This window comes from Teleopsis dalmanni, chromosome X, assembly GCF_002237135.1.
Source record: "Teleopsis dalmanni isolate 2A chromosome X, ASM223713v2, whole genome shotgun sequence".
Classification (NCBI taxonomy): domain Eukaryota; kingdom Metazoa; phylum Arthropoda; class Insecta; order Diptera; family Diopsidae; genus Teleopsis; species Teleopsis dalmanni.
Window position 1 is genome coordinate 43,646,157 of NC_051848.1, and position 27,848 is coordinate 43,674,004.

The 27,848-nt window shown below is 30.1% G+C and overlaps 1 protein-coding gene across 3 annotated transcripts in view; it reads right to left on the reverse strand.

Annotated features, from left to right (window-relative positions):
• LOC119687769 (sodium- and chloride-dependent GABA transporter ine) overlaps positions 1-27,424 on the reverse strand; it is a 34,057-nt gene extending 6,633 nt beyond the window's left edge. The window contains exons 1-4 of one of the 3 annotated variants that reach the window (XM_038102236.1): positions 26,415-27,424; positions 20,579-20,843; positions 5,584-5,768; positions 3,310-3,444 (exon numbers count right to left, since the gene is read on the reverse strand). In XM_038102236.1, coding sequence (XP_037958164.1) covers positions 3,310-3,444; positions 5,584-5,768; positions 20,579-20,843; positions 26,415-27,360 — 1,531 coding nt within the window. In that variant the 5' untranslated portion in view covers positions 27,361-27,424. Of the gene's footprint in view, positions 1-3,309; positions 3,445-5,583; positions 5,769-9,130; positions 9,467-20,578; positions 20,844-26,405 lie in introns of those variants that run through there. The other 2 variants (XM_038102237.1, XM_038102238.1) reach the window with 2 other exon arrangements.
• Positions 27,425-27,848: the final 424 nt, after the last annotated feature.

Genomic DNA, 27,848 nt, shown 5'->3' on the forward strand with positions numbered 1-27,848 from the left:
ATACACAATAATGTATCAGCACTGATGCCGTAGTAGTCAGTCTTGTGGTCTGATAAAACAGATTAAAGGCAATCAACTGAATTTATTAAGTTCAATAGAAACTGTACACTGTGCAACCTCAATAAAACGGAAAGCATACAGCACATCCTAGACCGTTGTTCTATATTAGAGCCTTTTAGACGAGTTTGTTTTGAAAGAGGAAGTAATAAGTGTGCTTAATTGGAAAAATGATCCTGATAGGAAAAGATTGATTAACTTACTAGTGCTTTGAAATACAGAAAACTAATTATAAACGAATTTGATACTTTTTAATTTAAATTTAAAACATGAGCGATTAATTTGTATTTGTTATATTTTCATTTTTGAATTGTGAATAGTTTTAAGCTAGAAGGTAAATTTATATAAATCCAATACCTTCAACAGACGACTATCAAGTTATTGTCGCATTCTTTATTTTCCAATATATTTTTAAGTAACTCCAATCGATTTTTTTAGATCTAAGGCATAATACTTACTTATATTCAAATATTTTGAAATAAAGAAGATGTATGTCTATCTATCTAATCAAGTGAATGGTTTTGAAAGAGAAGTCAAGCATAGTATAATTTACAATTTTAATCAAAACCCTATCCTACGACTTTTATATATAAACCATCAAGAAATATAAGAAATTTATATATGAACGATTTATGGTCTTATGTTTCTATTAGAAGTTCAAGGAATTTATATATAAACCATTTACGGTCTGCAAAATTGAATTATAAAGAATTTTGAATGTTGATTAAGTGCTACTTTTCTAGAAAACACCACCTCTGAGACTTATAAAAAGTTTGACAAGTAATATGAAGATTCTGTACCACTCTATACAATTATTCAAAGTTTTGATTTGTTCATATGCGAACTAAATATCCTAAATGCTTATTTTCTTATAACTTTACATCCAAAAACCTAGTACTCACATCAATTTCGCACGAAAATTATTAAAAAAAATTTCTACAATGTCGAAATTATGTCGAATATTTTTTTTATAGGGAGACAATTATGTCAATTTTTAGTGCGAAATAGACGTTAATACTAGGCTTAAAGGTAAAAAATAGAAATATAGAAATATAGGTAAATGTTGAGAAATAAATTTGTTACACGATTAAATTAAGCAGGCTTCACCAGAACTTTTTAGTAGAAAGTATAAGTTCTAATTATGGTAGGTGAGAATAAGTCAATGACATTGACAACTGTTTTAGTTCTATAATTTTAAATGAAGTTCTAATAAATTTTTATAGATTGCAATAATAATAATAATAATAATAATAATAATAATAATAATAATAATAATAATAATAATAATAATAATAGTAATAATAATAATAATAATAATAATAATAATAATAATAACAATAGGTATTAGAATGAAATTGCTTTCAATACATAGCGAATACGTTCGTCGATTTCACGGAATAGATTTTGACTGCTACATTAGAGATATATTGCGAACTGTACTGTGTGGGGGACTTTTCTAGTAAAAAATTTAATTTCCTGTAAGAAATATTATTGCACCTATGATGCTTATTGGGTAACCTTGCACTATTTAAAAAGTTATTTCATTTTATGATAATTAGTGCATTAGAACATTTCATTGCTGTTGCAAATTGATGTCTAGCAATTGAAACTGCTTAGAATTTATGGCGGAAAAAAATACGATTGCGAGCTCACATTTGCATTTCTAATTTCGATTATTGAATTTTAATTATTTTTTGTCTTCGAATGCTACAAAGTAAAAGTAAATATATTTGTTTAAAAAAAAAATCACATCTTAAAGTTGACAAACAAATTTGTATAGGCGGAACTGTCATACCCGTACATTTGTATATGATGTGTATAACACTTTTTTATATCACTAACTTTTTATAAATATATTCGAAATTCTCCGTATAATTATAGCTCCCATACAGTTAACAAACAGTTTGCACAAGTTTTATAATTGGCAATCTCTCAAGTAATCCCATATATTTCGTACTATATAGGGTATACTATGGACCATATACAATAATAGTTTTATTGTTAGGTTGAAAATCTTAATTTGATCTTAATTAACTTCTAATTTATAAAACAAAAAATATTTTAGGTATCTAAATTACTATTTCATTTAAGTCATAACCCCGGTTTTGCTAATGATGCGCAAACTGTACTCCAACTAACTTGTCAGTGTGTATTATTGGCTAATTCGTGCTGCCGACTCACTGTATACTAGAAAGACATGAAATTAGGTCTCCTCTATAATAACTTTAGCAGGGTTGTAGCTTTGAACATGAGGAGAAAACTGTACTACACGTTATATCTTGGCATTTATCAGGAGAAGTTTCAAAATCTTTAAGGTTCTTTTACCTTCCGACTTGACAGAGCTGTCATCCTACAAAATTAGGGAATTGGTTAAGTTTATAGATTTGTCAGGTTGGTTTGCTTTTACTTAAATGGGGGAGTACTTCATTTGGCGTGGTTTCTACGTTGAACTGTAGTCTGCGTATGAAGAACACTAATCCGTATTATTACAACGGGCCATTATTTGCGCTCAAACATACCTTAATCTAAATGTGCACCAGACATGAGGGTATTCGTTTTAAGAAGTTCGATTCTTAAGTTAGTTGCACCTTTTCTAGTGGAAAACATTTTGACAATTAACAGCCGATTTGTGCTTTATATATCTGATCACTTTAACATGGATAGAATTTGATGTGTTTTATGTACTGATGGTATCAATGTCTCGTATTTTTTTAGAGATGCCGATTGGAATTATTGGTCAATGAAGAGCATTATATGTACATGATTAATGACTGCTTTTTTCCCAATTTAAGTAATGGTAAGTTAATGGTAAACAACAAGATGATTTTAACAAAATGGCACAATATGCCATAGAGCGCAAGACACAGTAAGATTTTCCCAGAAAACCTGCGATGAACACCAAATTATTTTTTATTATCCTGGAAATTGGCCTTCACGATCATATCTCCCAACAAATTTCTATGATTAGATGTACTATTGCTTGTTGTAATCAGGCAAGTTAGAGATTTTGAACTACTTGAAAGCTAACATGTAGTTAGTTATTGCCGATATGCCATATCAGCTGTTCGAAAAACGTGCTTTCTAAGTGCGTTTCAGTCAAAGAAGCCGCAGCGCGTCTATACCCAAAATCATATTTAATAATTATCTTTTCAATAGAGTTATTTTTATACACATTACAATATAAAAAAATATAAATATATATATTTATAAAAACATAAACTTAAATTTAAATACTAAAACTTGATGAATTACCTTTGAATAATGGACATAATTGTCCTAGAGCACCTATTGGTCCTCTGCCAGTGTACTGACCAACGGATAATTCCATAAATAGAAGTGGTATGCTGCATATGAACAATATAATGCAATACGGAACTAGAAATACACCTGAAAAATAAATATTTTTTAAAAAATAATTTTTAAAAAATAATTCTAAAAAAAATTTTTTGTTTGGTAAAACTTCTATTAAAAGAAGTTCTATAATGATTTTTTCATATATATATATTTCTAATAAGTTGGATTGTTTTAATAAATAATAGATGTAGAAAACTTTAAACGAGAAAAAATAAAATAACTTGAAAAAGATAAATATAAATAGATCTAGATCTAAATAAAAATTAAAATAAAATAGTTTAAAATAAATTTTTAACCAATAATACTAATTTGTGTTTTAAAAAACAGGTTCTTATCTCTGGAACGATTGCCTATGGCTTGGGCTGTGATATGAAAATGTTTTATAGTGACTATTTTTAATCTATATACTGTATTTGTCTTATAATTCGATTAAAATTAATGGCTTTTGCTGACAAAAAATTGATTTAAGTCTTTATTGGCGTTAGAAGTAAAGCTTTTTGATCTTTAAAAAATTTTGTGAAGATCGATAAAAGTTATAGTCCATACGTACTAAAGCTGTAGAATAAGGGGGATATATTAATACATATATCACATTCAAACTGTAAAATTTTTTGTGGAGCTAGATTTATGGTGAGCAGACAATTAAGGTCACGGCGAAATCCCTGTTTCATATATGAAGATTAAGAATGTGATATTTGAAGTCAAAAAGAAAATTCGAAAAAAATTTAGTGACGATGACAAAGCTTTTTGTACTTGTCAGAATGTCAGAATTTGGACTTTATTGGAGCAATATTTTTGTATATTTTTTTTTCAAATTTAGGCACGAACAAAAAGTATTAAAATAGTCGTAACAGTATGAAATTGACAATTGTGATTTCACTGTCTGCATAACATGCGTTTATGGTCATCACAATAAATAATATTAAATTGATCATTAATCTTATAACTGTCTACATAATACTTACTAAACTTGTAATGAGATCTCGTATTAATACTTTACTATCAAGTAACTATAATTTTAAAGACCGATATATTAAAAACACTGTTACATTGGTATAAAGCTAAGTGAACCAGTTTTTCAAAATAGCTGTCTCTACAATTATTCTCTACTACGCCCGAGAAATCGAAACCATGTCGTTTAAATTATTTTTAAATATCACAAAAAAACTATTTCTAAAAACTATAACCGCATAAATAATAAAAATCTTATCTTATCAAAATTCAGAAGTATCAGAATAGCGTAGTTCTTTAAATAATATACGAATTTTTTTGATATATTAATCTTTGTTAGACGTTATAGTTTGAAAAAACATAATATTTTTATATAGGATTAAAGATAATATTGTATATTTTTGTTATAAGGGTAGAACTTGTTGTTCTATTTATTGCCATGATATTATTTGAACGTTTAAGAGTGAAATGGGTACTATCTGCGTGATTATCGCTTTAATTTCCTTTAGAACAAGACTTGTTTCTTAGCGCAGTGATAGCGAATCTATTTATAAGCCGGGTCAGATATTAGAATTTTGCTATGGTTGAGCTTTTGGTGCGCTCAGGTCTTGGTAACCATATAAGCTAATGTTTTCATAAACGTGTTCAGATTTTATAATTATGCTGTCATTGAACTTTTGGAGCGCCCAAGTCTTGATAACCATATAAGCTATCATTGTGATTTCGTCATCAAATTAATTGTTTTAAAAACTAAAAAAAACATTTCACTTTTAATCACACGTACTATAATACCTTATGCAGTATACTATTTAAATGAGGATAGCTTGAGGATAGCTAGAGTACTCTAGATATTTATATGTGGCACCTGTGACATAAATGCCAAAGGTTTGCTATTTCTGTTTTAGTAAAAGTAATGTATTAGATGTTAACTTTCATTTGAAATTTTACACAAAAAAAAGAACAAAAATAAAGAAACAGCTTATTCTGATACTCGTACTTTTTTTTATTGGCAAGAAAAAAAAATTATTCATTGAATTATGTACATTTTTAATATAAAAATGTAACTTTAATTTTAGTATTTTTTGTTTATTACCTTTTTTTACTGAAAAATATTATTTTTGCAATAAAAAAGATATTCGTTATAAGCTCGGTATATATGAATCCACACAATAATTTTAATGTATTCATATTTCAGCGAAAACACGATCTGTATTTACTTACCTCCGCCGCTCTTGTAACACATATACGGAAAACGCCAAACGTTACCCAGCCCTACTGAGTACCCAATACACGCCAATACGAATTGCATCTTGTTACCCCAGTGTTGTTGTCGTGGTTTCAGATTAGCAGTTTCATCGGACATATCCATAAAACTGTCATCGTCATCATCATCAATGCCAGGTGGTCTAAAATATACAATTTATATATACACTTAAAAAAGAATAATAGTAAATACAATAATTAATTTTGAAAATAATTTTTTTTTCATTTTCAAAAAAAAAAAAAAAAAAAAAAAAAAAATCCAACGAAGCAAATCCAAAAGCTGTCAGTATTCCATGTAAAAGGTAAAATAATGTCAAGTTCCTTGTTTGATGACATTTACGCCTTTTTAAATGTGTATTTCCGTTTTTTCCGATTTGAAAGTTCATCGACAGAATATTAATGTTTTTGGTTAATATAATTTTAGAAAATTTTTTACCCAAGTCTACTCTACATTTTTATTGCAGTGATTTCAATTTCTATAGATTGTTTTTAAATTATTTAAATAATCAGAAGTTATAAAATTACATATTATTTTTATTTAAAATAGTACTAGGTATATATAACAATGTTACCTATAAATAATGTATGTATACAAGTTGCATTATATACGATTCATATATGTTTGTAGCTTGGTGTAATAATAGTTATGAATATAGTAAGCCATGGGCAATGGTAAAGTATTATAGAATGTTAGTGTGGTCTCTATAATGGCGACACCATTGACAGTTTAAGTGCCAACTTATATGATTATTTATATTATTATATTATTTATTATTTTATTCTATTTTAATATATATTCGATAAGAATGAACATTAGACGACGTTTTTGCCCACATATTTTTCCACTCCGATGAGTCCGGGTAGTTCCCATATGAAACGAGCAAGTGGAAACTATTAGAGGACATTAGAGGACTTTGTTGATAATACTTGGGCTTACATTTCTAGTTAATATATTGATCCTCTTCTAGTAGAATATAACATAGAAAGGTTCATATTATTACATATTGAAATGGTGGCAAAATATAAAACAGTAAATAACAATTGCAGTTCTTAGAAAACAACATCGTTTGATTAAATATTATATTTTAAATAATACAATTGTTACTTAAATATAAAAATTAATTGTTTATACAATATACTTTTACTACATATCAAATTTAAAAAATAATAAACTGAATTATTGAAGTAAAAGTTTAATTTCTTTGACAAATGTTATATTCAAACACCAGAAATGTAAATAAAATATAAACAAGATATAAACGAGGCAGGAATTAAGTATATTGATAACTCTAAAATAGATAGTGAAAGCAGTAGAGTGTTATAAAACCTATAAAACTAAATAAGTCGTTTTCCCAGATTGAAGAAAACAATTTTAATGTGAAACCAACAAGCCAATTTTGATACTATACATCACGAAAGAATTCAACCAGAGAGATCTCTGGTCAAAGTTGACCAATTGCTGTAATATAGTTTTACTATTCAAAAAATAAACTAGATATTTATATATTTACATATAATCAGGTAATCGAACAGCGCTTATGACAATAATTAAAAAACTGGTTGATAACCCTGGTATAAACTTACACCTTGGTGTACACCTGATAATGTAATAACATAGTACCATAGTATATAGTGTTTATGGATTGGGGTTGAAATACCGAAAACTCTAGTTATAAACATCACAATCTTTCAAACAGAAATTTATGCAATATGCAGGTGTATATATTTTAATATTGAACAAAACTATCAGAACCATAGAATAGTCATCCTGATTGATAGTCAGACAGCAATAGGCTGCCAATTTTCACCAGAAGAGATCAATGCAGGTGATGGAGTGTTTTAAAAATGTTCAGGGAAGGGACAATCATACTCTAGCTTAAGACAAGATAATGTCTTCTTACGCATTCGGAAAGAGAAAAAGAAAGAAGAAAGTTTTACTGGAATAATCTAGCAGGTGTAAATTGTTTATAGTGACTTTAAATCTAAAACGATTCAAAAATTGTAGGCAAATAAGTAAAAATAATTTGAAAATCATTATAGAAATTTCGACAGGGCACTGAAAATTAAACTGTCACCTTACAATACTAGGAATTTATTTTAATGAAGCTTGTGTGTTCTGTAGCCAAGAGAATCACAACTGAAAACACGTGCTGGAAGTTTGCCCTGCACTTATTCTTTAACGAAAGAAGTATCAAAGTGTAATAAAACTCTGTGATATGGTTTTAATAGTATAATTTATTGATGAAATTGGACTTGAAGATATATTCTTAATCCATGAAAGACACAATAATAAAATTAACTCCACCGATATAGAAGAAAAAACATTCGAATCTTATATTAAACACAATATAGCACAAACAAAAAATAACCTAAAAATTATTGTGGGACTATTGACCGGTCACTGTAGATTGAATAATTATCAATTGAAGTTAGGAATTCAATTCAACTCAGACTGCAGATACTGTAGAGAAGAGAGAGAAACCGCATACCATGTGCTTGGGGCGTGCCCGGCACTGATGCACAAGCGGAAGAAACAACTTGGAGGGTGTTGCATGGAACATAAGGATTTAAGACTAGAGACAATAGGCCCTATATTGTCTTTTATTATAGAAATGGGATTTGGAGAAACACTCTAATCCGATTAAAGGGCACAAAGATCTTTTAGGTTGCAGTGTACTATTCCTTCTTTTTCAATAATAATATATGAAGCACATATAATCCATAGGATTGATTTGTCTTCTAAATAGTTATCTTATATACTGGGTGTATATTGTAACAACTTAAGCTAGTGTGTGTTGAAATTTAATTACATTTTTTTAAATAGGCGGAAGAAACACCTTGAAGGGCGTTGCATGGAACATAAGGATTTAAGAGTAGAGAAAATAGGCCCTATATTGTCTTTTATTATAGAAATGGGATTTGGAGAAACACTCTAATACGACTAGGGGCACAATAGATCTTTTAGGTTGCAGTGTACTATTCCTGCTTTTTCAATAATAATATATGAAGCACATTTAATCCATAGGATTGATTTGTCTTCTAAATAGTTATCTTATATACTGGGTGTATATTGTAACAACTTAAGCTAGTGTGTGTTGAAATTTAATTACATTTTTTTAAATAGCATTCGGAGTTATTGTATAATGTGAGATAATTTTTTATTTTTTTTTTTGAAAAATATTATTTTTATATTGTTTATTTTTATTTTTGAGAAAAAAAATCTCTCTAAGCCTTGTAATTTGTTCGTTAATATGAATTAGAAATGTACACAATGAAATTGCTATAATATTTTTCAGTTAAAGAAGCGCTAAACCGAAATGTCAACATCACTTAAATTATCGTTAAAAGATCGCTAATATTTTTTATGAATTGTTAAAATCGGATCATATCAGTTTGGATATAATCACAAGATAAACAACAATCACGTGTACAACTTTTGTTTTATTAATTACGTGTATTATTTAATATTTGAATAACATTTGAATTGACGGAAAAGGCTTCTTACATTTTAGCAACTCGATTAAAACGATAATAAGATTGTTCCGAGTGTTTAGAAGATGCCGCATCAGTTTCGTGGCATTTCACAGGCATTATGCGATGATAGTTTTTAATTTGATATCCTCAAACTGTTCAGCCAATTATGTTTCAAAAAATATTAAATTAAGCACGATTAAGCAATATTGATATTTGATTAATTTTATTTTTCAGTTAATTAATTTAATTTGAATATTTTTCTTAAGTTAAACTTCTTTCACACGATTTCAGCCATTGCCAACCAACTCAAAAACGCGTCGCGATTTTGAAGGATCGTTGCCTTGCTGGAGTTCGAAAATAGTCCGATCGTTACGTCCGACTTGGCCTTACTAACGTTGACCGTATATTTTTAAATTCTAAAAACCTCTGTCAAAAGTTTAGCTAACATTGTATTATCCATATTATTTTTGTATAGTCTGTGTTAAAAATATTTATTGCTACACTTATAACACAATCGATTTGCTAATGAAATATCAAAACATTTAAGTGTAAATTATAATACAAAATAATTCAAGAAATATGAACACAATTGTGTATATTCCGAGCAATGTATGATAAAATCTGGATCTGGAAACCTTCAATTACACAGTTCGTTAAATTTATTTTAATTTGCTTTCTTCATTTTCAATAAAAATCTATAAATGATTGCAAATAGTTTTAGATGAGCACGTTTGGGAACCTTTTAATCTTCTCTATTCAAAGCCAATCATGTGCTATACGACTATTCTACATAAGTAAACAGAAATGTTGAATTTTAATAAAATTCCAAAGAGAAGAAAAGAATCTTATTTAAACTTCATTCAATTAATATCTGTTATAGATTAATAAAGAAGAACTGTTATGAAGATTTCAGTAATGATATTTTATACCCTGTAAACAATTCAAATGAAACTACTTCAAATAATTTGAAATCCTAACGATTTATGTAAGAGAACTGCAACAATCAGTTGCAATTAATATGAATTTCGGGACTTACTGGTATCCAAGACAATGAAATGGTAGACAAACTCGTAAGAAGAGGCACGAGGCCTAACAATAATGATAAGCCCAGCACCTTTCTGCAGTCTACGTAAAAGCATTTTATACATTTTTTTGAACGGTGCAGAAGACAGAGAGCAATATTGGGAAAAGCTAACAAGACTATCACAATCTAAAATGATTTGAGTGACTTACAACATACATAAGTATTGCATAGAACAAACAAAGAATAATCTAAGAATTATTACGGGATTACTAACCGATCAATGTAAATTAAATAATCACATATTGAAGTTAAGAATTCAGTTGAACTCAGATTGCAGATACTGAGAGAAGAGAGAGAAACCGCATACCATGTGTTAGGGAAGACTCCCGCACTGATGCACAAGCGGGGAAAGCTAGGTCCTATACTGTCTTTTAAAGAAATCGGACTTGGAGAAACTTGTACGGGTACGGGTAAGGGGTACAATAGATCTTTTAGGTTGCATTGTACTATCCCTTTTCTATAATAACAATAATAATAATATAAGAGGAAAAAATAATATATTTTATAGATGACATATATGTATAAAATCAAACTGAATGCTAGAAAAGATAGTTGGCAAAATGTAGGCTTCTTTTCGAAATAAATACCGAATCTGTGTAGATACAATAAAATAGTTATTTAGGCAATTGGAAAAAGAATAAATTTGAATTGAAAGTAACAAAGAACCATCACTATACATTACTGATGAGCACGGAATTTATAGAAAGAGTGAAATAACAGCATCGTATAGCCCAAATGAATTTCGACGCGATGCAAATTTCCAAATTCAGTCTAAAAATAAAAAGTATAATATTACTATTAGCTACAATTATCAATTTCGGACTTAATTCCGAAATCCCGTGCACCCCACATTTCAATATAGTCAGCTATACCTTTTTGTATATATCTCGAGATATTAAGGTTTAAAATGATTAACTTTTTACATTGATTACACTAATAAAAACTACACACGCTCTCTCACACCGATAGATATAAGCAATTTTTAATCTGATTACAAAACAACTGTACAGTTGGCGAACTGTACAGTTATTGGTGGTTGTCAAGTTATATATCCAACTTTAAAGCTTAATAATCTTAATATCTGTTAAAATCCATTATCAAATAGATGTGTAATGAGAACTGTAGCCAAATCTATTTTTGCAAGTAGCACTTTTATTATATATATTTTTTTTTAGGCCGAAATTTGTTTTTGTTTGTGTAATTTCTTAGTGCTTCTCGATAAATGTTGCTTCATATGTTGTATACCATAGTTTTACTTGTTTATAGTTATTAATAATACTTAATAATAATTAATAATACTATTTTATTATATGCATATTATTATTAAGTATATCAGAGCAGGGATTGTACAAAGTTGAATGTGTATTGTTGTGTTTAGGGTTCATTTGTTTTATTGTTGGTTTGGTGGCTTACAACATGTTTTTTTATATGTGGTTTTCAAACAGATAATTATCGAATAATGGATTGCATCAAGTGATCAAGTCAAATTCAAGTTAATAAATTACAGCACTAAAATAGTTTATTATACAAGTTTTAATTCAAAATGCTCTAAATGAATAAAATGTTAAATTTATAATTCTTATTCATTTTGGTTGACAAAATTAATAAAAGGTTAAATAATCTTTGGTTATGTTGATTATTATTTTAATATGTTTATTTAAGTATAAAGTGCACTTGTTAGGCACTTACACTTTAGACGAATTATGTTGGATTATGTTGATATTTTTTTTTAATATATTAAATGTTTCAAGACAAATGTTTTACTCGCGCACTTACATTTAATGTCTAATCTTACCATATAACAGTTAGAGAAACCTGAATAAAAAAATGCAATCAAAGTTGGGCTACATTGCCATTTGCATGCCCCAATTAACAACTTTTCATCTACTGGTACCGATTTTGCATAGCAATGTAATTAGCTTAGTAGCCATCCTTTTTGCCATGTATTTGAAAGTCAATAGTTGGTTTAATACATTATTCACTCTGTCTTGTTTAGTCAATGCAAAGTGCACGAAATGCACAGATTGCATGAGTTTGCAATGGACAACGATACAAAGAAGAAAAAAAACAGCTGTTTTGATGTCTGTTACTTCTCAAATGCATGTGATACGTTGCAAAAACAGCTGTTTTATTTTGATGTTGCAATTCTGCAACAAAGATATTCTCGCACTCTTGTAAGTTTAGTGAAGCATTCTTGCATTTCGTGCACCTTGCAATGATGTTGCAAGATAAAGCGAATGCTCCTATTATAACTTTTTGAAACTTTACAGTGTTAAATATATCAAAACTTTTCAATTTTATTCAGAACTCTTAACATAATCATACTTAAGAAGTAAATGTAAATGTAGATGCGTTGCGTTTTTAATAGGTGTGGTTTTCCTTCAGTTCAATAGCACTAACCGACAAGAATTCGGTGAGGACTAAATTTAGTAATTGTTTAAATATTTTGACTCCCTTAATGTTAAGGTCAGTTGAAGCAAGTAATTTATAGAGTAAAATATTTATTGGGATTTGAGTGAAAATCAACTTCACTCTATAAATAGCTCTACATTGTGACCGAAAGGTTTTCGGAAGTTCTCATTTAAAATTCGCGCGCTGTATATTTTTCGATATTTTAAGTTTATGTAGTTTGGCAGCACTTTCCTTAATTACTATGCCAAAAATGAGCGCGATCTGTCAGACAGTTCGTTTACGGCAGCTGTTGAAACCAGTTCCCCTCAGTAGTGCGTTGCGAAAAAACAATGGAAAAAAATATTGAACAAAGAGTTTGCATCAAATTTTGTGTTTCGAACGAAATTTCGTGTGCAGAATCGTTGCGAATGCTACAAAAGGCTTATGGGTAATCAGTTTTATCGAAAACTCAAGTTTATGAGTGGTACAAAGCCTTTCAGGACGGTCGTACGACCGTCGAAGACATGCCGCGTTCTGGACGACCTTCGGCCTCTACCACCGACGAAAACATTGAAAAGGCAAAGGAAATCGTGTTCCAAAATCCTCATGTGAGTGTTAGAGAGATAGCACGAGAGCTAGGCATCGGTCGTGAGAGCTATCCGCCGTAAACGGCCTCAATTGTGGAAGGATAATTCATGGATTTTTCATGACGATAATGCTCCCTCGCACCGAGCCAACATTATCAACGATTTTAAGGCCAAACATTCAATAAATACCATCAAACAGCCACCGTATTCACCTGATCTTGCACCGTGTGACTTTTTCCTGTTTCCCAAACTCAAATTACCACTCAGAGGAACGCGTTTTGAATCCATAGAAGACGAAAAACAGAATTCGCAGAGGGAACTCAAAGCCATACCGGAAAGCGCCAATAAAAAATGTTTTGATGATTGGAAGAAACGTTGGCATTTGTGTATCGCTTCTAATGGAGCATATTTTGAAGGAGATAAAATAAATATTGATGAAGATTAAGAATTTTGCGTTTGTACATTGTGACCGGAAACTTTTCGGTCACAATGTATAAATTTTAATAATACAGTCGGTTCAGACAATATGATATCGACTATATATATTGGACTATACATCTTGGATTTTTTGTTTAAAACAAAAATCGAAAATAAAGGCTTGAAACGAAAACATACTGCCTTCAAAAGCTATACAGATTCTAAAATACAATAGGGAGTTGAAAGCACCGTCTTTTGTACTGGATATAAGAAAATCGTATAATCATTGTTTTTTGGGTAGAAGTGTTTGCTATTAAAAAAGCGTCAAAACTTATTTGTTGAAAAGAATCAACTAAGTGCTTAATGAATTTTTTTGTAGACAGACAAAAAAACAATCTCTTCATATTGGGTACCTTCCAAAAATGTTTAATAGTAAAGGAAAGCAATTAATAGATTGCTTCGTAGCCGTTGTTCGTGACTATATTAAGTTTCTTAAGAGCAAAACGAGAAATGATGTAGAACATCAAATAAGTGACGTAATTACCTCTCTGTGCGATATTAATAGACAACTAGATGAACATACATCTTATATAGGTAAACGATAGCTGGCTTAAGTATTCAATAAAGCCGAGAAAATCATGTGGAGATATCAATTCAGTGAAATATTTCAAATCTATTTTATCGTTCGATCGACAGAGTTGCAGAACGCTAGTTAGTATTAAAATCTAACAGTGAAGGTTTACAGGGATACTCCAGGTGGTTTGGAGGATAGATCTCCCTATAAACAAGGTAATGTACAGATAATACACTGCAAAAACATTGTCAAAATAAATATTTTCTAGTATATTCTATCATTAGCACCGTCCTAGCTACGTCAATGACTGGTTATAACATATGTACATATGCTATATATCTTCAGTGAATACCACTCCAAGTGTTTCAAAATATCATTTCTTCAAGAATTGAATTTATTTTTCTAATAAATTCGGGCAGTTTCTGGTACTTTCCATAAATTTACTTGCCTTCTTTTTTATTTGGAAAGATTTTTGGCGGTACACACTTTCATCTATATATCTTTGAGTAAGCAAATTCAATGTATTAGTAATAATGCTCGTTTGATATTTGTTTAAACATTTTAGAAACGATTTAGGCATGTGCTAATATCAATTAATTAGAATAATATGATTAATTGGCGCTATTACGTTATTAACTTTTTAAAAAGTGTTATTTTTTTTTGTACATTTTTTATGTGAGCGATCTATTTTAGTTTAATATAATGAGCTTCGCTTGGGATTCCTCTTCTGAATTACAGATGTAGCTATTTCCATAAGTGGCATTGGATTGTAATAATTAATATTCCAATTACTTCGTTTATAGATAAAAATATTTAAATAGTATTTTTTTATACATATTTTAAACGAAAATATTTTTGAGTTCGCTATATTCTCAAAGATATTGACTTTAAAAATATACAGGGTTATACATTTTGTGCTTCTAAATATAAACATAATTTTAATTCAAATTTGTGGTTAAGATTTTAAAATTGGTTAAGATAAAATTTTTTTTTTAGTATATTGTTTAAATAAATATATTGAAATTTTGAATTTAACATATTATTTAAATTCATTGTTGACTTTAAGGTGTGAAATAAAACAATATTTAAGCGAAGATTGATAGTACTGCATCCCTCTGAAATAATTTTTGATGATCTGGCACATAGCCTACAATACTTCACCACATAAATGGCAATAGCTCAGTCTTACTTGACAGGTTCTTATATTCACAGCATCGAGAGTATGAAGATAGTCCACATAAGCACGATCCTTCCGTAATCTCACAAAAAATCTCTAATGTTAATAAATCACGGGTATTGGTGACCAAATCACATCACTAAAATATTAAATTAGATCCCCGGGAAATTTCTGATGAAACAAAGCTTAAACGGTGACTCTGGTGACTCTGTTCCTTTGTAATCACATAGGTACCTCGTCCATATTTTAAGTTGCGCACCAAAAAAATTGATGATCATAAGCCTGACGTGATTACAAGTGACAGACATGCCTTTGCCTATCACACCTTCTACTCTACACTTATAGTGACTTATTGTGAATACAATGATATTTAGACATTTAGATTTTCCTAGCCTATGTTAGCATATGTTAGGATTTTTGGTTCTCTACGAATTGGCGACGACTACCGCATCGAAATGAAACACAAGCTGTACGAGGTTTATCATGGTATTGATATAATTCAGCGAAATAATATCCAGCGGCTTCGTTATCTTGGATAAAGATGCTCCAGCGAAAAAGGTATTTGGAGCGGTAGTTGGTGGAAGAAGGCGTAGAGGTTTTTCCAGTGGAGTGATCAAGTTGAGGGAGCACTAACCGTATTTGATGTAAAAGACTGGAGAAGGCACAGATGCTGCATCAGGAGGTAATCCGGTAACGGGTTGTTATGACTGAAGTAAGTAAGTAAGTAAAGTAAAGGGCTCCAATGAATTACTTATATACATATATAAGCCATTATATATATTGCATATAACATATATAATATATTATACACAATATTATTATTTTAGTTACGTCTAAAAAATAATATTATTTAAGTCTGATGACGACATAAATAGGAAGAAGGCGACCTAGGAAATTGGTATGATGTTGACGGGACAATTTCTTATTGTTAAACATGCGAACTTCATTTTCTCACATCTAGACATCTTTAATTTTTTTTTTTCCTCGATCAATTCGTGATTGATAATCTATAGCTCAATTCTATAGATTATGATCATAATAAAAGTTGAATTATGTTTTGGCCATATGAAGATCATATTCAAGCTAAATATCACATTCATTCAACATTTAATACATTCAATTTCTTGGAGAGTAGATTTAAACAGATGATTTAATAATGAGAGAGAGGGAGCTGTTACAGCTGTCTATTATTTTAAAATATTGGACTAAGATCTATCTAGCAGTAACTGAGGAAGTTTATAATACGATTTCAGATAATATGTGTAAAGTCATGTTGAAAACGAGGAAATACCTACTGTTATTATATATATATAACAATGTTACAAATTGAATGTTGAAAGAAAATAATTGTAAATAAGTTTTATTTATTTTTAAAACTTTGATTGAATTAAATTAAATCTATTTTGATAGTCCCAAGGAATTCGAAAATAAAATTTTCAATAGAATTTTAATGATAGTTTTTCTGTTAAATTATTTGTAATTGTGAAATTTACGAGTGAAAATATTTAGTAAGCTTAGTACTCTCTGTCTTTAAATTAATAATAATAATATAAAATATTAAAAAAAAATAATTCATATAAATAGGAAATATGGAACCAATTTAGATGAGAAGTGATGTATAAATATTATTTTTAAATAAAAACCTTTTAATGTTTTAAAAATATTTTATTTAAAAATTTTCTTATATTTAACTAAATGTTGCACGTTTGTTAAATATATCCTTTCCATGGTAAATAATAAGTATAATTAGCTACAGTCGGACGGACAGACGGAGTAATATGCATTCAATAAACTGAATACAAAAATCAAGTATATGGTATATGTGGGTTTCAGAACTCACTTAGGGATATAATACAGTCGATAAGCTAGCTACAAAAATAATTACTTCTCCATTCCTAGTTCCCAAGTAGTAGCAGAATTAATAATCTTCAAATCACTTGGATTGAAAACATAAGTCGAAATGATCATAAATACGCGATGCTATAAGTAATAATTCGTAATCTCAAACAGATAACAAATTAAGGATGTAGTGTATTAGTATAATATCTCTTTAAAACATGTTTTTCAATCGAAATAACTCCACTATGTTGATGTTGTTGTTTTAACCCGCAGGACCTAAGAGCATACAACATGAAAGGTTTTACAAGTCTAACACATGGGTTTAGATGTGGATGGGTGATGGTTGAAGATAGAGGGATGGGAATAAGGGAGAAGGGATGGATTGTGGATTAGTGGGTTTTAAATTGAAATGAATTTGGATCCAGACGGAGGAATCTGGTCACTTCAAGAGGGTGGGTTCAAATGTGGATTGGACGAATACTCTACTGTGTTGGGTTCGGTTGCATCGGCGGTCTAAAGAGATCCACCTAGGCGTATTGGCCTTTTGTGTTACCGTGTATGATAAAAGCTGAGAGATTTGAAATCATCTTAAACATTTGGCAAAGCTCAAAATGCTATTTAATGGGAAGTCTTGCAGTTGACGAAGATGCTCAAAAAAGGAAGCTCCTAGAGTAGTAAGGCGGTGCCACGCATGTGTTGAACAAAGAGAATGTAAAGTATTGCGAGTAAACCTACCACATTAGTTTTGGATTTCTTTTTAATGAAGCGTGGTCAAATTGCATATAGATGCCGGCTTATCGTTGAGCCTGTAATAGTTTGCATGATGCAAGCGTTATACCCAGATTGTTTAGGTGTTCGAATGATTTCCTGAAGCACCCCGCTTAGCTATCAAAAAACTCTATTAACTACACTTGTTTGAAAATCATGTCAAATTGATCATGACAGTTTTATTTCAAATTATTTAGCAATCTGTTTAATTGAATAATAACTACAACTACAAGATATTTGCATTCAGTTAATTTCTGAGCGGATCATGTCAAGCTAAAATGTCAAACCAAAACACACTTTTTGGTTTACGAGTATTTTTGATGCCGTGATCGAAATTACATTCGGAAGCTATAAAATGTTATGAAAATAGTAAAATAAATAATACAATTTAAAAACTCTTAAATAACAAAATATTTTTTTATGATATTTAAATTGACAAAATAAAAATAATGTGTCATGCTATTCTTAATTTATTTGAGTTAAATATTGACAATATTGAACAGGGACTTCAATGGTCACTTTGATATACTATATGTGAAAGGTATATTAAGACTGACGAAAGACTTGTTGTAGGCAAGAAGCCATCGAAGATCCTATAACAGTAATAGATGCTTAATTCTTCATATGTTGAAGGTATATTAAGATTAACGAAAGACTTGTTGTAGGCAAGAAGCCATCGAAGACCCTATAACAGTAATAGATTATTAATAGCTAGACTAGATACATCGATTTAAGCATGCTTGTTAGATTGTTTATATTAAGATTGACGAAACATTTGTTGTAGGTAAGGAGTCATTGCTGTTCCTATTCAACCTTAGTCAGTCTTTCAGTTGTTTAGATAAATTAATGTTATTTGGTATATAAATATTTTCAAATAATTATCGAAAAGATATAAGTAACTCATAGGTGTAAAAGTGTTTTTTTAATATGTTGGTCTAGATTTCTTCATAACATACTTGCTTGCTACAAATGTAGACTTCCGACCGGCAACGTAGGAAAAATATCCCGAGCACATAAAGGTTAAGATTGACGAAAAATTTGTTGTAGGTAAGGAGTCATTGCAGTTCCTATTCAACCTTAGTCAGTCTTTCAGTTGTTGAGATAAATTAAAGTTATTTGGTATATAAATATATTTTTAAATAATTATCGAAAAGATATATGTAACTCATAGGTGTGACATATACTAATATATTGGGAACTGCACTTCTTTTATTTATTGTATAATAAAGATGTTTCATAAAAATAAGTTTAATGATTTGTTCAAATAATATTCGATATCTGCACAAAGTTCCATTTAAATCAATTCAATTTTGGCATATAAACTTACGTAGATATAAAGCGTCGACTGTTATAGAAAACCCTCTTGTATTTTTGAATAAAGTACTATCTATCTTGTGGTCGCGTTTTAGCTACACTATTTCAATGATATATTTCATTCAAGACATCATATATTTAGTTTCGGCTTTGTTTTTTTTACAATATGGCCCATTTAACAAAAACTTATTTAGAAATAAGGTGGTTTTGTAGTAGATGCAGTTCGGATCAAATTTTCTTTAGTGATGAGAGTCATTTTGCATTTTGTGGCTTTGTCAGATGAGGGTCTGATCAATACTGTCACATGATTAACATTTTCTCTTTGGCGTGAAACTAAACATGGTATATATATGTGATGTTAATGGGATACTGTCACAAGACGTAAGTATAATTGAAATTTTCCCGACGGTTAATTTACGTTTTAATGATGCAAATTGACCACTAAGATCATGTGATCATATATCATATAATATGTATTACTTGCTTAGTGTGCTTATGTGGATAAGCCTCAAGCTCTTGACGCTGTCAAAAAGGACATTCGCTAAGTTGCCGTAAATTGTCTTCTAAGGATCCAATAGTGTGAAATGTTCAATGAAAGACATTTGGATAATGTTATATTTCACTCCTAATGGCAACAATATAGTCTAAACAATCCATTGAAATAAAAGTTTGATAAAATCTCAATCACAAGTATTTTTTCTTTACATTTACTTTCGGAGTCACAAATTGGATAATTCTACACTTACAAGAAATGAAGATCGCTTGAGATATAAGAGAGTATAAGAGAGTCTCAAGTCTCTTTTTCTAAAATATGACCCTCAGATAGTGCAGATAGTTCAATGTAAAATTTGTCAGAACGTGATAAATAAAAACGTTTGAGAGCAAATGATGCCGAAGAAGATTTTCCAATTTTGTAATAAAAAAGCAATTTATTCTCCTTATCTTCATGTCAAAGTCAGTTTTAGCGAATTTTGAATAAACATACTTGAATTGCCGTAATTATAAATTATAAAATGCATTCGATTAAAGTGGAAATAAATTAGGAAATAACACAGACAAAATGCAGAAAATGAAATGATCAAAAAATTTAATGAGAAGAAAACATGAAAAATTAAAATCTACGACAAAAACCCACGCAGAATAGTAACCGCGTCTAATTTATGTAAAATTGCGATTTTAAATTTAAAATAAAAAAGCCGGTAATTCGGCTTTGATGACATGAAGCTAACCCACTGTTGAGGCAAAACAGAGTCCAAAGTTTATCCTCAACTCATTAATTACTAATTTTGATGCGAATGCATAATTGAAATGAATGTATTTTTACTTACGGTGGCGACGGTGGATGCACCAAGCTGAAGAGCTCTGTCGGTGTGTTGGGCACGCGGCGTATAACTATTTTGCGTCCATCTGTTGAACCAATACCAATCGACGCCAAGGAACGCACTGACATCACATCCGAATATATTTGACTTGCTACATGATCTTGACATAAATAGGAACTTGAAGTGAACTCTTTGCCATCCAATGAAGTGGTTGGCTGTAGGTATTGCTGTAGCGGATCGTGTATGGAGAAGTTTAGATCTGGCATGCAAGCTGTAAAATTAATTATTTTTTATTGTTTTGAAATTCAGGATTTTTTCTACAAAAAAATACATAAATAGAATTTATATTATTATAAACATAATTTGGGAGTGTTGACTGAGATTGCATCAAACCAATGATTTCCCAAGTACTTGTTTATTTTATAATTCCATTGTCTTATTGTTAAAAAATATTCTATATCTACAGATTCTATAAGTTCCATAGGTATTAGAATAACCTTCGTTTGTCTAGGTAGGTAGGTGGGTAAATGTGGCAACTTGTCTTATATAAACAACATCGGCTCACTTAGACCCGAGATTTTGACCCAATATATACATATAAATATATACGAATATTAAATATAAAAGCTTGTCAACTCTTCCAGGGAAACTTTTAACTGAACCAGAAATCCACTATGTCGTTTCAATGAAACAGACATTGTCTTTAATGCCTTTGTTAATGATATCGGAGAAACATTTTAGTAAGAAAGATCCTAAAATGAATATGGTACTTTTATGTATCTAATAACAACTCCCATACGAATTAATGACGAAACTCTTTAAATGTGTGGCTTGTAACTATTATTGAACTAGTTAAATAAACTGGTAAGAAATTGTATAGAATTGAGATCTTCATCATCGTCTTACATACTTTCAGTTAACGAATTTTTGATTGCAATCGCTATACTTTGGTGTTAGTATATAATAATGTCTAGTTAGTTACTAATGCGCTGTACATCAGTCTGAAGTTATTATTACCATTGTCAACTGCTTCTATCGAACTAAACTAAACAATACCATATTTATTCATATAGTTAAATATAATAGTCAATAGTATCAAAATCAAAAAATTCTCTAGATCCTTATAATGCGTTATTATTTTCTATTACAATATAAGTGTACAAGAGGTGTACAAGTAAAGTCTAAATCGAAAGTAGAGATTTTATGAAGCCAAAGCTAGGCCAGATCAAGGGCGACGTGGTTTACATAATCAAAATTTAGAACTTAATATATTTATCTGATTAGTATGAATAAAGTCAATCATAGGAACAAGTGAGAAGTGTGTAAAATAATATTGGTTCTTAAGGAAGAGAGTACAATAGAACGACATAGAATCAGGTTAGTTCTGCTTTGTGAAACTCCTGATTCAAGATCGTGTCTACAAGCGTTCAAGGATGAAACACCAGAATAAATGCTTTGTTGCTGTCAAAACTTATTTAGATCCAGAATTCAACTTATGAATGATTCTTTCATTATTTAAATTAATGATATATCCGAAATTGGCAATTGGCAAATGTTTTTATTCGTTTATTATTATTTATTATTATTATTATTATTTATTATTACGCGACTGGCTAGTAGTAAAACACTCAATTTATTGCTTAGGTTATAGCAGAGTGCTCGGTCTTTCTTCCATTTTACCAAGCTACCTAACTACCTACCTACCTACCTACCTAATTCTTCTTAATGTTTCAATATTTGAAAACTGGTAAGTATATAGTTTCTTATAATTCTTTTTGATTTAAAAATTATTAAACAAATAAGTGTTAATGATGTATTAATGGTTTTGGTAAGACTACCTACTTTTACTAAACATCTTTACCATGACTGTATCTTAGATCCTATAGAAATAAACTTATACCAATATGCGCAACGTTTTAAATTCCTGCATTATATATATTTCCTGATAAATTACAAACTTATAAGGTTGTAACATATTCTTATGATCACAATGGAAGTCCATTAAGTAAACATAACATATTTAACTTTATGAAAAACTATTAAAATCTATGAATTAGAACTACTAATGACTCTACAAAACCATCAAATAGTCATTAAAAAGTCTATATATTGTAGAAAGTCTCACAGAAGCATATAGTATGAAGCGTCATGGACAATGGTAAAATAGTTCAGCTTTCAAATACATCGCATATTTACAATAAATAATATTTTTAATACTTGAAATATTGAGATATCAAGAATTTCCATACAAATCAGTAGTTTTATTATCATTTCTCATATATTCTCTTCTTTGGGCCATGCAATTTATCAACCTTGAATGTCTTTTATTTGCAATAATATCACAATATCACCGTATCACAATTATTCAATTTATTTTTAAATGGAATGATATGATAATAATTTATAAATTTTAAAAAATGTAAATAACTCTTTTTGCTGACAAAGTGATAAAGTGAGAGGTAAACATGGAGATTTCATATTACAGACGTCATTTATGATTTCCGAATAACTGAGTTACATGAAAATATTATAAAAAAAAACTTAGTTCGAATTACTTCTTCTTTTGATTTATTTAAGTAAATAAGATATATGTAAACACCTTAAGTGCTATCTTACATTTCAAATTTTTAGTTTAATTTATTGATAAACCAGTACTGCAATGACGAAGCAGTCGTCGCATACTACCATCAACTAGGGGTGGTATCACAAAAGAGGGCATAAAAATTTTTCCACAGGGTTTCAAGAAACATTATGTTAACTTAGCATTGATTTAGATATTGCGAAATCAATTTAAAAAAAACGCAAGTTGGAAATGATTTCAACAATTTTAATACGAAGATATTCTAATCTACATAAATAAAAAAAAAGGATTTCATATAAATTGATCTGCATCATTGTTCCTGTTGCATCGTTGCCTCTTGTGAAATTTTCTTCCAGTCTTGTTTAATTTCTGCCTTTATGCAATAGTTGGCTATTCTTATCTTTCTCAAGACTTTCTCAGTATCTTCTTGACATCTGTTTCGTAATTGTCTTCTTCTTTTGGATTCTTAACGCTTCGCATCAAAAATCTCTAATTACTCTTTTATTACCCATAACTCATCAGGAGATGTCTGTACCATTATAATCTTAAGGCTTGTGATACTATACTTTTCAGTTCATTAATCATTAGGCATATCCTTTACGATATATAACATCTTCCAACAATACGATGTGCATCTAACATAATAATCTAATAATCGAATTTTGCCTATAAGCTGTTTTATTAGTCATCCTTTCTTTACATTTATTAGTTCTTTACATTATTAGTATAAGTATTATTTTATTATTATATTATTAGCTCCCTCGTCAAACGTAAATAGTAAGATTAGAATATTTGAACATAGTGCAAATGTTTCGAAACGTACTTGGTTGACTAATACATCATGATTATGATTATATTTGCACATTGTGATCTATGAGGACTGTAAACCTATACTTTAAAAGAGTCTGTTAAGATAACTTATTTGATGTGCGGCTGTTGACAAATCTAACAATACCTTTTGATTTAATATATCAGACCTCAATGCCCCTAATAAAGATCGTATGGACGTACTGCACTCGTTCAGATCTATTGTGATTGAGAAGTTTGTCAATATTTTCGTTATTTACTTGACTTGGCTTATAAACTTAATGTTATTTTTAAAATTTTAATACACTTATACCCCGATTTACGATGTCCCGATTTACATTGCATTGTGTCGCCAAAAAAATTAAGTTTTGGCTTTGAATTGCTTCGGTTGTGTTTCGATTTGCGTCGATTTTACAGAGGGTACAGAGGGGATTTCTATTTTATTTCTTGTAGGTCACATTGTTTATATGGGGATTAACATGTATTCAGTTTTTAGTTAAAAGGTGTCAGTTTACATTTGTATGGTGAAGTGGAAAGGTAAATTTTAGCTTTATAAAGTCTAAAAATAAGTCAAAGTCAAAAAAGAACAAATTTCTTTGGAACAAAAGTTAGACATTTTAAAACGTTTTAAATTTGGTGAAAAACCTGCTAACGTTGGAAGAACTCTGGGTTTAGCTCCAACTACTATAAGAACAGTTTGTAATCGTGATGCGAACAAGATGAAGGACAATTTAAAAACTGTCACACACTTGCAGGTCAAATAGGTGATAAAAAATAGAAGTTTTAATTGTTAAAATGGAGTCCCTTGGATAGAAAATCAGAATCAAAGAAGAATGTCGATTAGGGCTAATAAGGCTGTGTCGATATTCAATGAGTTGAAAGGTAATTTTCTATCAACAAGTGCTCAAAAACCAGAATATTTTTGAAAATTAAATACATATGTGAAGAAATGTGATTCGATTTATGTCACATTTTGTCGGTCCCATTTAACAACGCAAACCGGGGTATTGATGAAGAAAAATATTTAATCTAACAATTTTTAAAGAGCATTTCGATCAGAATAGTAACACTATTGATACTCTGATTAAGCCAAATAAGCTGCTTGCAATAACAAGAGATGTAGTTGCAATAACAAGAGATGTTTTCAGCCTTCGAGAAATGGACCCAAGTCGTTTCGTGGTCTACTTCGGCTAATTCTTCACTTCAATGGTGTCACTTGCTGGACAGTGCGCTGTCCCAATGTCCCACAGTATATATATACTGTGTTTTGTAATAATTCGAATACATTAAGAGCTACATTTTCGATGATTTTGTGATATCAAAGCTACTTCTAATTAAAGAGGTATGAAATCACTTGACCATATTTCTTTTTTTAATAAATTGACTATTATTGATTAGTGGACAAAATATATTGGAAATCAAATCTTAATTCAGAAAAACTTATTTTTCAGATAGTAACAAATATATTTGTACTATCGCTAGACATTAAGTAGAATGTTCTTGATATATTGTCAAGACCGTGACTACACGAAATAATTTCATTTAAAGCTGTAATAGAAAAAATATAAGTTAAACTAAAATTGCGAACTTATTTTCGTAGAGTCACTGTAAGAATCATTGGAACAGAAATATTGTAGCATTACAGACAACTGTAGTAAATATGATTAGGACAATACATTATAATATTAAAATAATTAGCATTGATTAATTACTTAGTTATTGATATACTAAAGTCAGAGTATAGAATTATATACAAGTACTTAATATCTTAATCTACCGATCGATTCAATATTTGTGCAAATTTTTTTTTTATTAATTTTATGTAGTTTACAGGAGAACTTTGACCCGAAATTCTAGTAAAAACACAAGAAAGAGAGAATGGGTAGAGAATGAAACCAATGCGATTGTTTTTTTTTTTTTGTAATTAAAAAGGTATGGATTTCTAATGTTTTATGCTTCTAATGTTTTATCCCCTGATTCTTAGAATGTGATTTCATCCGGAAGTCTTTCGCAATCCTATGGGTGAGATCTTCTCAACTCGTTTCAAGTAGGTGGTTTTAGTGGGTTTAAGTCTTACACTGTGGCCTTCGATGCTTTCCACCTAAACGCCAAAATAAAAACGGAATGAAAACTATAACAAAAAAAATTGAATCCCTAGTTCGTAGGTTCAATGATTCAATATCGTAATATCGTATCGTAATATCGTATTGTAATTATTTGTGATTTTATTTAAACCTTCAACATAATAGTCAAAAAAATAATATATATAATGATCTATTTAATTATTACATAAAAAAACCATTATTCTAATCTGTCATTAAAACTGTTGTACTTAAAAACTTGCAATAAAAACTGAGTCCCCTAGTAGTAACGACCGATAGTAAATTTAAGTGAAACGTATGGGACTTATGTATTTACACTTAAAAAAGTAATGCAATCACAAACCTCACTCACCTGATACAACCGTGCGCATGCCACTGCTGCGGTTATTGTTGTTATGTGAACGCCAATTAACTTCCATTGATGATCGTGTGGGGGTGTGTGGTGTTGCTGCTGCTGTTGCTGTTGTTGCTGTTTCTGTTGCAATTGGTGTTGGTGTGAAATTTACCGCTGAATTAATTGAAGTAATTATCGGCTCAGCTAGAGTGTGCTGTTGTTGCTGTTCTCGTTGTTGTTGTTGTTGATGTGTTGTACTTGTTGCAGCATCATACGCTTGATTATCAGATTCATAGTCTTCAATTGTGAACTTAACAATGTTGCTTGGTGTTGTTGTAGTGATTGTCGCTGGCGATATTTCATCTGCTCTTGTTTTGGGCGATATGTGACGCTGATGAACAACATCCGATGTCGATGCTGACGATGATTGGCTTAGTGTTTGTGTATGATGTTGCGGCAGGGTTGAATTAATTAAATTTACATTTGATTTTGATAGCAATAATTTGTTTGTTTTTGGTATTGTACCATGAGATGTTGTAGGTGATGTTGCTACTTGTGTGGTTGACTTTTGTCGTAATAGTGCATGCTGAGGTGCACTGGAAATGGGCTTCTGAACAGTTCCAATTGCTGCCAATGATGTCGAAGAGGATTTAGTTTTTTGAAATGTTGGAATATTGCCACCTGTTGCCACTGAAGGTATGATAATAAATTTATGTGAGCGTGAAGACGGTGTGCGAATAAGTCGTGTCTGTTCATCAGCGTCAGACGTTTCGGGACCACTGTCATAAAGTTGACTATGTCGGAAATTAACCGAGGTTTGTTTGCCAATTTGTGAAAGGGTGGGAGTTGAGGTTTTGCCACTTGTACCAGTAATGTTTAATGCAGTGGGTGATGATACTGTTTTCGATAGGGTTTTCGATTTGCCAGCGTTTGTGGATATTTGCTTATCACCTTCGTTATCCATTATATTTTTTGTTGTAATTTTTTGGCTTTATTTATTTATTGTAGTTTTCACGAGACAACTATTTCGGAAACTATTTTTTGTTAAAAGCAATTTATTTTTTATTAAATGCACGAATTTAAATTTAAATTTAAATATTTCTTTCAGTTTAAATAAATTTCAAGCATTTTTAGCATTTGCACCGAAGACATTATTTACTTTGAAATGCACCCGCAAATTGTGTATTATTTATTGCACCGCTTGTGTGAGACGCGACTATCATTTTTATCTGCTCGAAAACAGAACGAGATTTTTCTTATCAGTAACACTTTAAATTAAGATAAAACTTTGCTTCGTGCAATACTGATATTAATCACTCAGCAGAAATTTATTAAATTTAATCTACTTAAAATGATCTTGAAATATGTCATTTCGTGTAACGTTTAATGCCGTTCTAAATCAAATACCCTCGTCTTCGTTACGGTATGTAAGTCAAGCGAAATTGTATAAAT